Below are 14,212 nucleotides of genomic sequence, written 5' to 3' on the forward strand. Positions count from 1 at the left end.
CTGCGGCTGCCGCCTCCTGCCCCGGCCTCGCTCCCCCCCCCCCGGACGCGGACCCCACCTCGCCCCCTCCCTGCCTCCCCCCCCCGCCCCCCAGCGCTCACCCCAGCCCCCCGGGCGGCATCCTCCGGCCCCGGCCCTCGAGCGGGGTCCCCTCGCCCCGGCACGCCGCCCCGGGCACCGCGGAGCCCGCGGGCGCAGACCCCTGCCCGTCCGCGCCCAGAGCCCGGCACGGGGCTGCCCCGGGGGTCCCACGGCCCGGGGGAGGTGGCAGCCGCAGGGGTCCCCGCGGGCGCCGGCAGGGCTGAGCCGGGCGCCGGCGGGGCCTCGGCAGCGCCTGACGTGCCCTATTATGGGAACGAGCCGCCGAGCCCTCCCCGGGCGGCCCCCGGCACCGGCCGCCCCCCGGCCTCCCCCGGGCCGGAGCCCGCGTGGGGCAGGGTCCGCGGGTCGGTACCTTTGTATCGCTCCCGCACGTCCTCGTAGGCCTGGATGAAGTCCTGCTCCTCGGGGTTGGGGGGCAGGCGCCCCAGGTCGTAGGTGGCCATGGCGGGCAGGGGCCGGGGCGGCGGCGGGCGGCGGGCGGCGGGCGAGGGCCGGGGGCTGCCGGCGTGTCCGGCGGCCGGCGTGTCCGGTGGCCGGCGTGTCCGGCCGCTGCGCAGCCCCGCACAGCCCAGCCCGGCACAGACACGGACACGGGACACGGCGGGACATTCCAGCCCGCCCAGCCCTTAAAGGAACAGCCGGATGCCGCCCCGACGCCTGCCGGGACTGCCGGCCACGGCACCCCACGGGCACGGCACCCCACGGGCACGGCCACCCTATGGGGCACAGCCACCCTACGGGGCATGGCCATCCCACGGGGCACAGCATCCCCACGGGCACGGCATCCCCACGGGCACGGCATCCCCATGGGCCATGGCCACTCTATGGGGCACAGCCACCCTATGGGGCATGGCATCCCCACGGGGCACAGCATCCCCATGGGCCACGGCCACCCTATGGGCCACGGCCACCTTATGGGTCACAGCACCCCACAGGGCACAGCACCCCACGGGGCACAGCCGCCCCACGGGCACGGCCACCCTATGGGGCACAGCCACCCTATGGGGCATGGCCATCCCACGGGGCACAGCATCCCCACAGGCACGGCATCCCCACGGGGCACAGCATCCCCATGGGCCATGGCCACTCTATGGGGCACGGCCACCCTATGGGGCACGGCATCCCCACGGGGCACAGCATCCCCATGGGCCATGGCCACCCTATGGGGCACGGCATCCCCACGGGGCACAGCATCCCCACGGGGCACAGCCGCCCCACAGGGCACGGCCACCCTATGGGGCACGGCATCGCCACGGGGCACAGCATCCCCATGGGCCATGGCCACCCTATGGGGCACGGCCACCGTATGGGGCACGGCATCCCCACGGGGCACAGCCGCCCCACAGGGCACGGCCACCCTATGGGGCACAGCACCCCACAGGGCACAGCACCCCACGGGGCACGGCCACCCCCGCGGGGCCAGGGGGCAGGCGGCAGCACCCCGCGACCCCGGGCAGGGCAAACCGTGCCGGGGACGCGGCGCTGCCCGCGGCGGCCGCCAGCCCCAGCCACGGCCACCCACGCGCGCCCCGAGGAGCGCGGCGAGGCGGGGGGCGGGCGAGGAGGGACGGCGTGGGGCTGGGGGCGCGGGTGACGAGGGACGGGACAGGGGGTGCCGGATGCGACCCCCGGCCGGCACGGGAACCCCCCCCGGCCCCCGCCCTGGCGCGCCCACCCGCCGCCCCCTCCCCGCCCTCGCTCGGGGGGCAGACGGGGTCCCCCTCCTCCGGCAGGTGCTCAGCCCCACGCAGAGACCACCGGGCCCTGCCCGGCTCCCTCCGGGGAGCGGCTGTGCGTCCCCTCCCCGGCAGATGCGGCTCCCGGCCGGTGGGGACAGGGACAGGGACGTCACGGGGCCCCCCGCCCCCCGGCTGCCGGCACCATGAGGACACGGGGTATTTTTAAAGCTCCTTCTCCAAAACCAGCCCCAGCTGCCACCGTCCCAAACCCCCCCGGGCGCCGGGAGGCACCACCGCGGCCACCCACGGCCGCCCACGGCCGCCCACCACCCCGCTGCAGGCGGAGAGCTGCCCCCCCGCCGGGGTCCCGTCCGAGCCGTGGGGCTGACCCCCAGCCCTGCCCCACGGCACGGCATGGCCGGAGGACGCCGGCCCCAGCGGGACGGGGCTTCGTCAGCCCTAAATATAGAGGCCCAAAGCCCCGGGAAACCCAATCTGCGGCCGGCGCAGCCGGGAGCCGGGCCCGGCACAGAAATAGCCCGGGGTGCTGGGTGGGGGGACGCTGGGCACCCACAGAAATAGCCCGGGGTGCTGGGTGGGGGGACGCTGGGCACCCCCCGATGGGGACACGCTGGGTGCGGGGTGGGGACACGCTGGGAGCCCCATGGGGACACACGGGGCACCCCATGGCGACACGCTGGGCGCTCGGCCCTTGCAATGACAGCGGGTCCCACGGCAGCGCTGGCAGCCGGGCTCGACCCCCGCCCCACGCCACGGCACGAGGGGGTGACGCGGCCCCCGGCCAGCCGGCACGCGGCCACCCCACGCCCTCGCCGGGCGCTGGCACCCACGGCGCGCGCCGGGGACGCCCCTCCCGTGCCGGGGGTAGCCGGGCGCCCTCGCGCACGCGTGTGCACGTGCACCCCCCACGCACCCCCCGACGCGCCACGCGCACCCGGTCGTGCCGGCGGCACCGCCCCGCCCCGCCCCGCGCCCCCCACGCCGCTGCCCCCCACGTGCACCCCCCCTCGCCCCACAGGGCTCGGCCGGCCCCCCCACCGCAGGCGCCCCACCCCGTGACTCAGCACTGCGGTGTCACCGGGCCAGGCCGCGCCGGATGCCACCACCGCTCCCACGCCATCCCAACGCGCCCCACGGCCCCCCGGGGCCCTGGGCCTCCGGCCCCGCTGCCCCCCGGCTCCGGGACCCTCTGGACCCCCAAGGTCCCCGAGCAGAGACCCACGGGCCCTCAGCCCGGCCCCGTGCCCCAGCGGGGGTGGTCCCGCGAGGCGGGACCCGGGGACCCGCCAGGGGGGGACAGCAGGGACCCCCTCACCCGCTGGGACCCCCTCACCCGCTGGACTGTGGGGTCCCCATCGCCCCAGGGGTCCCAGGGACCCCACCAGCAGCAGGGACCCCGCCACCAGCTGGGATCCCAGGGGCCGTGGGGCCCCCCCCCCGGGCTGGACGGTGGGGACCCCCTCACCCGCTGGGACCCCAGAGGTCCCAGGGACCCCACCACCAGCGGGGGGCCTTGGGGACCCCCCCAGGCTGGGACCCCCGGTCCCCGTTGCCGGCCGGGGCGGGGGGAGGACGGGGGGGGACAGGGCGGCCGGGAGGGTCGCGGTGGCCAGGGACAGCCCCTGTCCCCCCACCCCAAACCCCGCGGGGGGCGGGGGGGGGCACGGCCCCCTCCGAGGGCGTGGGGCAGGAGCGGGACCCCGGGCACTGGGCAGAGAGGGGGACGCTGCGCCCCACACCGGTGGGCGTGGGGGGGCCACGGAGCCCCACTGAGGGCGTGGGGCAGCCCCCCACGGGGGGCTGGGGGGGCCCATGGGTGCCCCGCTGGGGGCCGCACCGCAGACTGCTGTCCCCACGGTGCCCCCCGGCCCCAGTCCCCGCGGGACCCCCGGCAGCAGCAGAGCCAGGGCATCGGGGGTCCCCACCCGGGTGGGGGACGCTCCGGGGACACCCCCGCGTCCCCCCGCTGCCGGGGCCACCATGGCCCCCCCGGGAGAGCCACAGCCCTGGGGGCCCTCTGACGGCCACCGCTGCCACTGCACAGCCCCGGGGACAGGCACGGCACGCGGGGACACCCCGGGGACGCGTCCTGGGCCACGTCCCCGGGGACCCCGATGGCACGCGCCTCGTCCGCAGAGCACTGCAAGCCACGACCCCTTGGCGGACGAGGCCCCCCCGCACCCAGCCCCCGCGGCAGCGGAGCCCCCCGGCACCCCGGCCACCCCCGCGGCGCCGACCGGGGCCCCCGGAGCCACGCGAGCCCCCAGCCCCGCGCACCCCCGCAGCCGGACCCGCGCCCGCCCGACCCCCCGAGCCGCGCGCTGCCCCACACCGGCCCCGCGCGGGGACGCCCGCTCCGACGGGCACCTGCGGCACGACGCGGTCCTCGCCGCGGCGGCACCACCGTCCCCCCGGCGCAGATCCCGGCCGCGGCGTCACGCCTGTGCCCCCAAGCGCACGCCCGGGCTCTCCCCACGGCATCGCCCCACGGCATCGCCCCACGGCATCGCTCCACAGCTGCCCCACGGCTGCCCCGCGGCATCGCCCCACGGCCCTCTGGACGCCTCCGGCGCAGCCGGGACACCTGACCCCGCGCTGGCCGCGCCAGCCCCTCCCCGGCCCTGGGACCCCCCGGTCCCGCGGGGGCTTCCCCTGCCCCCCAGCTGCCCGGGACGTCTCCCTGCCCCACGGGGGTCCCCCTGCGAGGGCTGCGTGGGGCCACGGGCGCGCGCCGGACGGGGCTCCTCGGCGTCCGCCCCCTCCCCGGCATCACCGTCCTGCGCCGGCACGGCCCGGCCCCCCGGCGCACGTGCCCCACGGCCCCCCAGCACCTCCTCGGCTGGACGCGCTGCCCCACGGCCGGGCACGGACACGACGGCGCACGGCCCCTGTGTCCCCGGGTCCCCCCGGCAGCTGGGCAGCCGCCGGGGCTGCCGGAGCAGAGCCCACCACGACGGCTCCCGGCTCGCAAAGACCCCCCCCTCCCCGGCGCGTCCCGAGCTGCCACACGCCGGGACAGACCCCCGGTGCGGTGCCCGCCGCCAGCCCTACCTGCGATCCTGATGACGGCCCTCTCGGCGGGGTCCAGCACCGTCCCGTTGCCGGCGGCCGCCTTGGTGCGCTTGGAGCGCTGGTGCTTGGCCAGGTTCCAGGGCAGCGTGTCCCCGGGGCCAGGGGAGCCGCTGCTGCCGCTCGAGCTCTCCTCCGCCATCGCCGCTGCCTCCCGGCACCCCGACGACGTCGGCTCCTGCGGCAGAGGGACAGCGTCAGGGACCCCACGGTGCCGCTCGCCAGCACCCGGCCCCTGCCCCAGCACCGGCAGCGCCACTCCCAGTGCCGGCTTCGGCACGCCCCAACCGTCCCGGCTCACACCTGTCACCGGGCTCCCACTGCAGCCGGCAGCGCCCGCGGCACCCGCGCCGCGCCCACGGCCCTGCGGTAGAACCAAGGGGCACCAGGAGGCACCGCGAGCCCCACGGGACGGGGCCCGGCCAAGACCTCGTGCCCGCGACACCCCGGGGAAACGGGGTCCGTGCCGGTCGGTGCTGCCGAGGCCGCGGTCCCCAAGGGGCTGCCAGGGCGAAGGGGCGGCAGCAGGCAAGGGACGGGCAAGGAGCCGCGGCCACGCTGGGGCGGCGAGCGGGGAGGAGGACCCACCGAGGACAGAGCCGCAGCCCCAGCCGGGGCAGGCGAGGAGCCGGCGTGCGGGTCCCGCACCGGGAACGGCCACGGGGCCGCCGGGCGCTCGTCTGCGGGGGCCCCCCCACCGGTGACACCCCGACAGCCCACCGCTGCGGCTCGGGGCAGGGGGCACGGCCAGACCGGCCAGACCGGAGCCACAGGGGACAAGGCCGCACCGGCATCCGGGGCACCGGAGACCGGGCGAGGTGCCGCGGGCTCACCGGCCGGCTCGGCTCCACGGCCCGGAGAGGCTGCCCGGGGCCCGGTTGAGCCGGCGTCCCTGCAGTGCCGGCCCCAGCCCTGCGCCGGGAGCGCTCCCGGGGGAGCGTGATGGAGGTTGCCAAGTGAAACCGCACGTCAGAGCCAGCAGCGGCGCGGATGCCTCCGCCATCCCGCCTCCGCCATCCCGCCTCCGCGCGTGGCACTGCCACGAGCCGCCCGCGGTTACACCGGCTCGGGCTATTTTTTCCCACCGGACCCCGCACCGCTCGGTGCCGGAAAGCGCTGGGGCAGCGAGGCCGGGCCACCGCCGCCGGCACAGCCAGCCCCGGGGTCCCGGGGGGGCAGGGGACAGGGCCCGGCCGAGCCCCCCAGCCCTGCCGAGCCCCCCGGCCCGGTGCCCCCCGGGCGTTCGCTGCCGCTGCGGCACCATTTGCCGAAGCTCCAAACCCGGCAGATTCACCGGCCCCGGCCCTTCCAGGGGCTCGCGCCGACGCGCGGCGGCCCCGCGGCCCCCGGCACAACAGCACCAGCAGCGAGGGTCGGCGGCACGAGAATTTTCTCCTGGCCTCCAGCGGCGGGGCCATTTTAGCCAAAACCCTTCCAGAAGGTGCCCCCGTGCCCGGCCGTGGCCACGAGCCACCGGCCCACGGCGGAAACCGAGAACGGAGCCAGCCCGGCCCCCCCGCAGCCCAGCCAGGTCCCACGGGGCCGCAGGTGGCCCCAGGGCCCCCGGCCCCCAGCCAAGCACCTGAGCATGGGGGCAGGCGTGTGGGGCGGGCGTGTGGGGCGAGCAGGGGTGGGCACACGCGCGTGTGGGGCGAGCAGCGCGGCACGTGCCCATGCCAAGCCTGACTCACCGGCTCCATCACCCACGTCCCCCCCGCGGCCCCCGGCCCCACAGCCCATCTCGGCCCAGGCCTGACGCGCCGCCTCCCCCGACCCACAGGGACCCCCGGCCCGAGCCCCCCCACCCCGCGCTGCCCCCCGGGGCCTCAGCCAGAAATGTCCCCAAACGCCCCCCACCCCCAGCACAGCCCCCCATGCACGGCACCCCCACCCCCACACTCACAGCACAGCCGCCCACCCTGCGCCCCACAGATCCACACTCACAGCGCGGACCCCCCCACACTGCGCCCCACAGATCCACACTCACAGCACGGACCCCCCCCACCCTGCGCCCCACAGATCCACACTCACAGCGCGGACCCCCACCCTGCACCCCACAGCTCCTGCAGCACAGCCCCCCCCGCACCCCGCAGCCCCCCGCACCCCGCAGATCCCCGCCCCCCCCCGCTCCCGCAGCAGCACCGCAGCCCCCGCCCCGCGGCTCCCGGGGGTCCCCGCCCCCCACGGCGGGGCCGCCGCGCCTCTGCCCGCCGCCGGCCCACGCGGGACCGCGGCCGCGCCGCCCCGGGGCCCCACGCGTGGGCCGGCCCCGCCGCCGCCCGCACTCACCGAGCGCCGCGCTGTGCCCCGGGCCGGGCCGGGCGGGCATGGCCGGGGGGCTGCGGCCGGCGGGGGGGGGGGGGGGGCTGCGGCCAGCGGCGGGGCTGAGCCCGCACCGGCCCCGGCTCCGGCTCCGGCACCGGCCCCGGCACCGGCAGCGGGAGCGGCTCCGGGAGCGGCCGCGGCTCCGCTCCGCAGCGGCGGGGCCCGGCGGGGGGCGGGGCCGGGCGGGGCGGGGGGCGGCGGCGCCTATCGCGACTCCGCACCCGCAGCGCGGGGCCGCGACGGCCGGGGAGGGGGAACCCCACGGGAGCAACGGCCGAGGGGGCCGGGGAGCACCCGCTGCACCCACTGCAACCACTGCACCCACTGCACCCAGTGCAACCGCTGCACCCGCTGCACCCAGTGCATACAGTGCACCCACTGCACCCACTGCAACCACTGCACCCAGTGCACCCGCTGCACCCAGTGCATACAGTGCACCCACTGCACCCACTGCAACCACTGCACCCAGTGCAACCGCTGCACCCGCTGCACCCAGTGCACCCAGTGCAACCACTGTACCCAGTGAACCCAGCACACCGGGGGTTAACCGTCACCGCTGCACCCACTGCACCCACTGCACCCAGTGCACCCACTGCACCCGCTGCAACCACTGCAACCACTGCACCCAGCACTTCAGGGGTTAACTGTCACCGCTGCACCCACTGCACCCAGTGCACCCAGTGCACCCAGCACACCAGGGGTTAACTCTCACCGCTGCACCCACTGCACCCACTGCACCCAGCGCACCCACTGCACCCACTGTACCCACTGCACCCAGCGCACCGGGGGTTAACCATCACCGCTGCACCCACTGCACCCACTGCACCCACTGCACCCACTGCACCCAGCACAGCGGGGGTTAACCGTCACCGCTGCACCCACTGCACCCACTGCAACCACTGCAACCACTGCACCCACTGCACCCAGCACAGCGGGGGTTAACCGTCACCGCTGCACCCACTGCACCCACTGCACCCACTGCACCCAGCACACAAGGGGTTAACTGTCACCGCTGCACCCACTGCACCCACTGCACCCACTGCACCCAGCACAGCGGGGGTTAACCGTCACCACTGCACCCACTGCACCCGCTGCACCCACTGCAACCACTGCACCCACTGCACCCAGCACAGCGGGGGTTAACTGTCACCACTGCACCCACTGCACCCGCTGCACCCACTGCAACCACTGCACCCACTGCACCCAGCACAGCGGGGGTTAACCGTCACCGCTGCACCCACTGCACCCACTGCACCCACTGCACCCAGCACACAAGGGGTTAACTGTCACCGCTGCACCCAGTGCACCCACTGTACCCACTGTACCCACTGCACCCAGCACACAAGGGGTTAACTCTCACCGCTGCACCCAGTGCACCCAGTGCACCCAGCACACCAGGGGTTAACCGTCACCGCTGCACCCAGCATGGAAAGGGTGAACCCCCCCAGTGCCCCCAGTGCAGGCAGGGTCTCCCCCCCCAAGGTGCAGGCAGGGCCCTGCCCGGCCCCTCCCCCACCTCTGTCCAGGGGCTGCCCCGCCCCCCTGCCCCTCCCCCAGCCCGGGGCGAGCCGCCCCCCCCCCGGGCTCCCCACAGCCCCCCACACCCCTGCCCCACATCCCCCACACCCCACACCCCCCTACCCCACAGCCCCCTACACCCACCCCACACCCCACAGCCCCCCACAGCCCCGCCCCACAGCCCCGCCCCACAGCCCCGCGGGTCCCCGGGTGGGCACCGCGCCCGCTGCAGCCCCCACGCCCGGCACCGCTGCCTCACCCGCCGGCACCGGCATGGGCAGCAGGGGCAGGGGCAGGCATGGGGCAGGCATGGGGCAGGCATGGGGCAGGGGCAGGCATGGGGCAGGCAGGGCCCCTCGCCCGGCGGCTTTCCCGCCTGGGCAGCACCCCCGGCACGGCACGGGCACGGGCAGCACCGGGCCCCGCGGGGCTCGGGCAGCGCGGGCAGCGGCCCGGCGAGGGGCCCCGTGGCGCGCGGCCGGACCCCCGGCAGCCGCCTCGTGCCGGGGCCGCGGGCGGCAGGAGGCCTCGGCCTCGCTGGCAGCGGGGATGCGCCAGGCCTCGTGCCGGTTGTCCGGCGCCGGCACCGCCCTCCACAGCCCCGGCACCGCCGGCACCCACCCGTGCCCCCCGGCCCCGCGGCCCCTCCGCCCGCCCGCGCCCCGTTACCCACGCGCCACGATTGCCGCCGCACCTGGGCACCCACGCCCGCTCCCAGCGCCACGGCAGCAGGCACGGTGCCGCGCGGCATCGGCCACCCTTCACATGACCCAGTTCCTCCCGGCCCGGCGCAGCCGCCCTCGGCTCCCGGCTTGTTTACGCCACCGCGGCACCGGCGCCGCTCGGCTGAGCGTCACCAGGAGGCCGGGGACACCCAGCCTGGTGGGTGCCACCACGGCGAGGCCCCGCCGGCCCGGGGGGGCCCAGGGACAGAGATGCCGGATGGTGACGCCAGCCTGCGGTGCGGGCGCAGCGGCGGGGGTGCCGGCTCCGTTCCCCGCACCCGGTCCCGGCTGGCCTTGCCCTGCCCATCCCGGCTGCGGGCACGCCGCGGGCAGGGCTCCGGGGCGGCAGGAAGGTGCCGCAACCCAGGCAGGCGTGCAGGCAGCACGTTTGCTGGCTGCCGGCCGCAGCGGGAGCGCACGCTGCTGCCGTCTGCCGCATCCAGAGACCACGTGAGCCGCGGCGGTGGAGGGATGACGCCAGGATCCCCCGGCTCACCCACCGCACGGCCTCCGCACCCGCTCCCCGGCAAAGGCCCCGGCGCGGCTGCCCACACCCTGCCTGCCTCTCCTCCGGCTGCGGCTGCCGGCAGCGCCGGGCAGGCCAGAACGGCTCCGGCAGCGGGGATGGAGCCTGGCTGCAGCCGCCGGCGCTGCAGGAGGGGCTGGCAGCCGGTGAGCCCTCGGGAGCCGGCGAGCCCCCGGGCAGCTGGCACGCCTGCCGGGAACCGGAGACGGTGCCGGGAACCGGAGACGGCGCTGGCTGCCGGCCTCAGCCCCGGCGGCGGCGGCCGCGGTGGTGCCTGGGAGCTCTGCGGTGATGGTGCCGTGGGACGGAGCCAGCGGCCCCCGGGTCCCCAAGGCACGCGCGGGTGCGGATGCCCGTGCACACACGTGTCCGTGCGTGTGCGCGCACCGATGAGCGGATGCGCGTGTGTACAGGCACGCACACGCACACGCGTGCACGCACACGCGCCCATCTGCCCCGCGCGTCATTAACACACGCGAACGCACGCCCGCGAGAGCGCGCACGCGTGCCTGCCCCAACACGTGTGTGCAAACCCCCGCCGCCGCGTGCGCACGCGTGTGCAAAAGCAGGCACACACGGGCACGGACGCACCTGAACACGCGTGTGCCCGCACCCGCCCGCCCGCATGCACGCACGGCGCACGCCGGCACACGCGGGCACGAGCACCGGCACGCACGCGCATACGAACACACACGTGTGCGCACGTGCACACACGCACACCGCACACGCGCACTGGGGCTGCGCAGGGGCTCAGCGCCCCCCGCCCCGCCCCCCGCAGCGTGGCAATGCCGGGGGTGCCGGGGGTGCCGGGGTCTCCGCTCGGACCCGTTCCCGTGCCGCGTCTCATCCAGCCGGGCGCCGCGCCCCGACCAGCCCCGCTGCCGGCGCAGCACCCACGCACCCGGGCGCCCGGCGGCACTGCGCCCGCACCTGCCGGCCGCCCCACGGCCTCCACACCCACGGGTGGTCGAGCTCTGCCCCACGGTGCCGGGGGACGCCGGGCCACGGATCCTGTCCCTGCCGTGCCGTCACACCCGCACCTTGGCCTTGTGCCTCCCGGTGCCCCCCAGCCACATCCGGCTGCCCGGCCGTGGCACCGTGCGGCACAGCACCCACCCCAGCCCCACGGCGCTGCCGCATCGGGGCCGACACGTGCCAGACTAACGCCGCAGACCCCGGCGCGGCCGGCACCCACGACGGCCCCGCGGGGTGCAGGGACCCCCGGGGACCCCGGACCGGGGCAGCGCCACGCGGCAGCCGGCAGCGCTGGCAGCGTGGTGGCTCAGGACGGGGTCCCCCTCCCGGCTCCCCGGGGTCCCTACCGCGGTGCGTGCCGCCGGCGTGCGCTGGCCTCCGACCTCTGCCGGGCGCTGGGCTCGGCTTCGGGCCCCTCCTCCGGCCCCTCTGCAGCGCAGACACGCGGCCCCGGGAGGCCCCCGGCGCGGGGCCCGCAGCCCCCGGCACCCCCACGTCCGCCCTGCCCGCAGCCGGCGCGTCCCGATGGCCGGACTCGCTGCCGGCGGCACCGGGAAGGCAGCGCCGCTGCCCAGGGACCTGGCAGGATCCCGTGCTTGGCACAGCCGCCCTCGCCGTGATCATGTGCCGGTCCCGGCACGGGAGCAGCGAACGACTCCCCTCGCCAGGAGCCCTGACAAAGGGCCCCTTTCAGCGCCGCGCTCGGCCCCACGGGCCCCTCGGGGCCAGGGGACAAAGGTCCGGCATGCTTGGCACCGGCAGCGCCGAGCTCTCCCCGCTCAAGGCTGGCGGCTGGCACGGCACCCGCAGGGCTGGGGGTGCAGCCGGGACCCCCCGGCATCACCAGGGCACCCCCTCCGTGCCCGCCGGCACCGGGTGCGGGGAGCGGCCGAGGCACCGGCACGTCCCTCTCGGCTCTTACCTCCGCGGCCGCCGGCAGCTTCGCGCTTCCCGGCACCTTCCCCGGGGGAGCGGAGCGAGCGGCTCAGCGCCGACGCGTGTGCCAGGGCCGGGCACGCCGCCCCGCCGGGGATCCCGGCACTCACCGCCCCACGCCGTCCCCGGGTGCAGCATCACGTCACGCCGGGGCTGGCACACGGTGGCACGGTGCCACGTGCCAGCCCTGCCCCGGCATCCCCCCCCGGCCCACCCTGAGCCCACGGCGCCGGTGTCGGAGCCGGCGCCGCAGCACTCGGCACACGCCGCCACGCGCTCCCCAAACGGGCACCGTGCCGGCTCACAGCCCCGGCCGTGTGCCCACGCGTGCCCCGGTGCCTCTCGGTGGGTGCCGCTGGCGAGCGGGGATGCCGTGGGGGCGGCCGTGCCCCCCGCTGCCCGCCGCCTGCCCGCCGTTTGCCCACGGGGAGGGTGAGCCGCGCCGTGGCGGCCGCCGTCGCCCCGTGGGGTGGGGGGTCCCCGGCACCGGGGGCCGGTCACCTCCCGCTGCCCGGCTGGGGTCCGGCACCTGGGGACGATGCAGGGCTGCCCCCCGTGCAGCCCCCCGGCCCCCGCACCCAGGGCCCCGGCGCTCCCGGTGCCACCGGGTCCCCGTCCGGGGAAGGAGCCGGACCCGGCAGAGCCAGGATCCAGCCCGGCCACGGCGCGGGGCAGCGGGGCCAGCGCTGGCGGGGGGACGGGGCTGTCCCCGGCCAAGCCACCGCTCCCGCCTGCCCGAAGCCCACCCGGCGGCAGCTCTGCCCCCCGGCTCTGCCCCCCGGACCCCCCGCGTCCCCCACGTCCCCTGCGGACGTGTCCCCACGTCCCCCGGGTCCCCTGTGTCCCCCAGGTCTCCCGTGCCCCGTGTCTGGCAGGCAGCTCCACGGCACAGCCCTGTCCCCTGCACCCCCCATGTCCCCCACATCTCCCGTGCCCCCCATGTCCCCCGCATCCCCCGTGTCCCCATGCCCAGCGGGCACCCCCGTCCGCAGGGGCGATGCCATCGCGTGCCCGCGGTCCCCGCAGCGCCGACGGCCGTGTCCCCAGGCAGGCGGGCTGCCTGCCGCCCCCTGCCCCTGCCCCGGCCAGCCCCAGCCGGCCCCACGGCCCCGGCACAGCTCAGGTGGGGAGGCCGGGGGGCAGAGGAGCCCCCTGCACCCCCGTGGTGCCCCCCAGGGACCTGCCTGCGGCTGGGGCTGGGACGGGCAGCGCAGGCAGCGTGCGGTGCAGGCAGGGAGCGGTGCAGGCAGGGAGCGGTGCAGGCAGGGCACAGCACAGGCAGGGAGCGGTGCAGGCAGGGAGCGGTGCAGGCAGAGCGCACTGCAGGCAGCACAGCACTGACGTGGTGCAGTGCAGGCAGGTGAACTGCAGGCAGGGCGCAGCGCAGGCAGCAGCGCGGGCAGCAGCGCGGGCAGGCAGCAGCGCGGGCAGGGTTAACGGCAGGCGCAGGAAGGAACGCTCTGGAGCATTCTCTGGTTGCTGACGCCGTGGCGGTGCCAAACCGCAGGCCTGGCAGAGCCGCCCTGCCGCTCCCCAGCCGCCGGCGGCTCCCGGCCCCTCGACGCCCCACAGGAAGGGGGAGCGGGAGCGGGGCCAGATCCAGCCCCGGGGTCCGGACGTTCCCAGCGCCGGGGCTCGGGGCCCCCCCGCAAATCCGCTGCCTGACAAAGCGAGCCCGCGGGGGGACGGCGGAGCGACCGCGGCACAGCCTGTCCCCGCCCGTCCCCGCCGCCTGCCCCCAGCTCCGGCATCCCCGCTCCCAGCTCCGTCCCCACGCCCCGGCCGCCCCGGCGCAGGGTCTGTGGCAGAGGCCGCGGGAGCCGCCTCACCCCCAGCAGACCGGACCGGCAGCGGCAGCACCGCCGCGTCGAAACCGCGCCGGAGCAGGCCACGGCCCCGCGGCCGCTCCCCCCGGCAGCCCCCGGCCCCGCGCTGCCCACGCGCCGGCCGGCACGGCGCGGGCGACGCCAGCGAGCGGGGCAGCGCTGGCACGGGTGGGCGACGCCGTACGCCTGTCCCTTGCACCGGGCCAGGCACGGGCACCCTCGGTGTCGGCGTCCCCGGGGCCGCGGGTCCCCCCCCCAGCCAGGGCCCGGCCGCGGAGGAGCGGCGGTGCCGTCGCTGCCGAGTGCCGCCGGCACCGGGCCGGAGCCCCACGACCCCCGGCCCCAGCCCCCCCAGCACCCCACGGCTGCGGGCACGGCCCGTGCAGGCAATGGGGCAGCAGCCCCACGGCGACGCCGGCACCCCACGGACCCCGCGCACGTGCCCCTCGCCCCCCCCCCCCCCTCCCGCCCACACCCACCCGCAGCCCCCGCGTCCCCCCGAGCGCGGAC

The 14,212-nt window shown here is 77.9% G+C and overlaps 1 protein-coding gene across 7 annotated transcripts in view; it reads right to left on the reverse strand.

The window, feature by feature from the left end:
* The window catches only part of PLEC (plectin), a 65,877-nt gene extending 56,397 nt beyond the window's left edge, over positions 1-9,480 (reverse strand). For 4 of the 7 annotated variants that reach the window (XM_075490398.1, XM_075490373.1, XM_075490372.1 and 1 more), the window contains exons 1-2: positions 9,409-9,480; positions 4,854-5,049 (exon numbers count right to left, since the gene is read on the reverse strand). In XM_075490398.1, the coding sequence (XP_075346513.1) occupies positions 4,854-5,049; positions 9,409-9,465 (253 nt within the window). In that variant the 5' untranslated portion in view covers positions 9,466-9,480. Of the gene's footprint in view, positions 1-454; positions 712-4,853; positions 5,050-7,160; positions 7,300-9,408 lie in introns of those variants that run through there. The other 3 variants (XM_075490383.1, XM_075490381.1, XM_075490374.1) reach the window with 2 other exon arrangements.
* Positions 9,481-14,212: the final 4,732 nt, after the last annotated feature.

This window comes from Mycteria americana, unplaced genomic scaffold (assembly GCF_035582795.1).
Source record: "Mycteria americana isolate JAX WOST 10 ecotype Jacksonville Zoo and Gardens unplaced genomic scaffold, USCA_MyAme_1.0 Scaffold_53, whole genome shotgun sequence".
In the NCBI taxonomy this organism is placed as follows: domain Eukaryota; kingdom Metazoa; phylum Chordata; class Aves; order Ciconiiformes; family Ciconiidae; genus Mycteria; species Mycteria americana.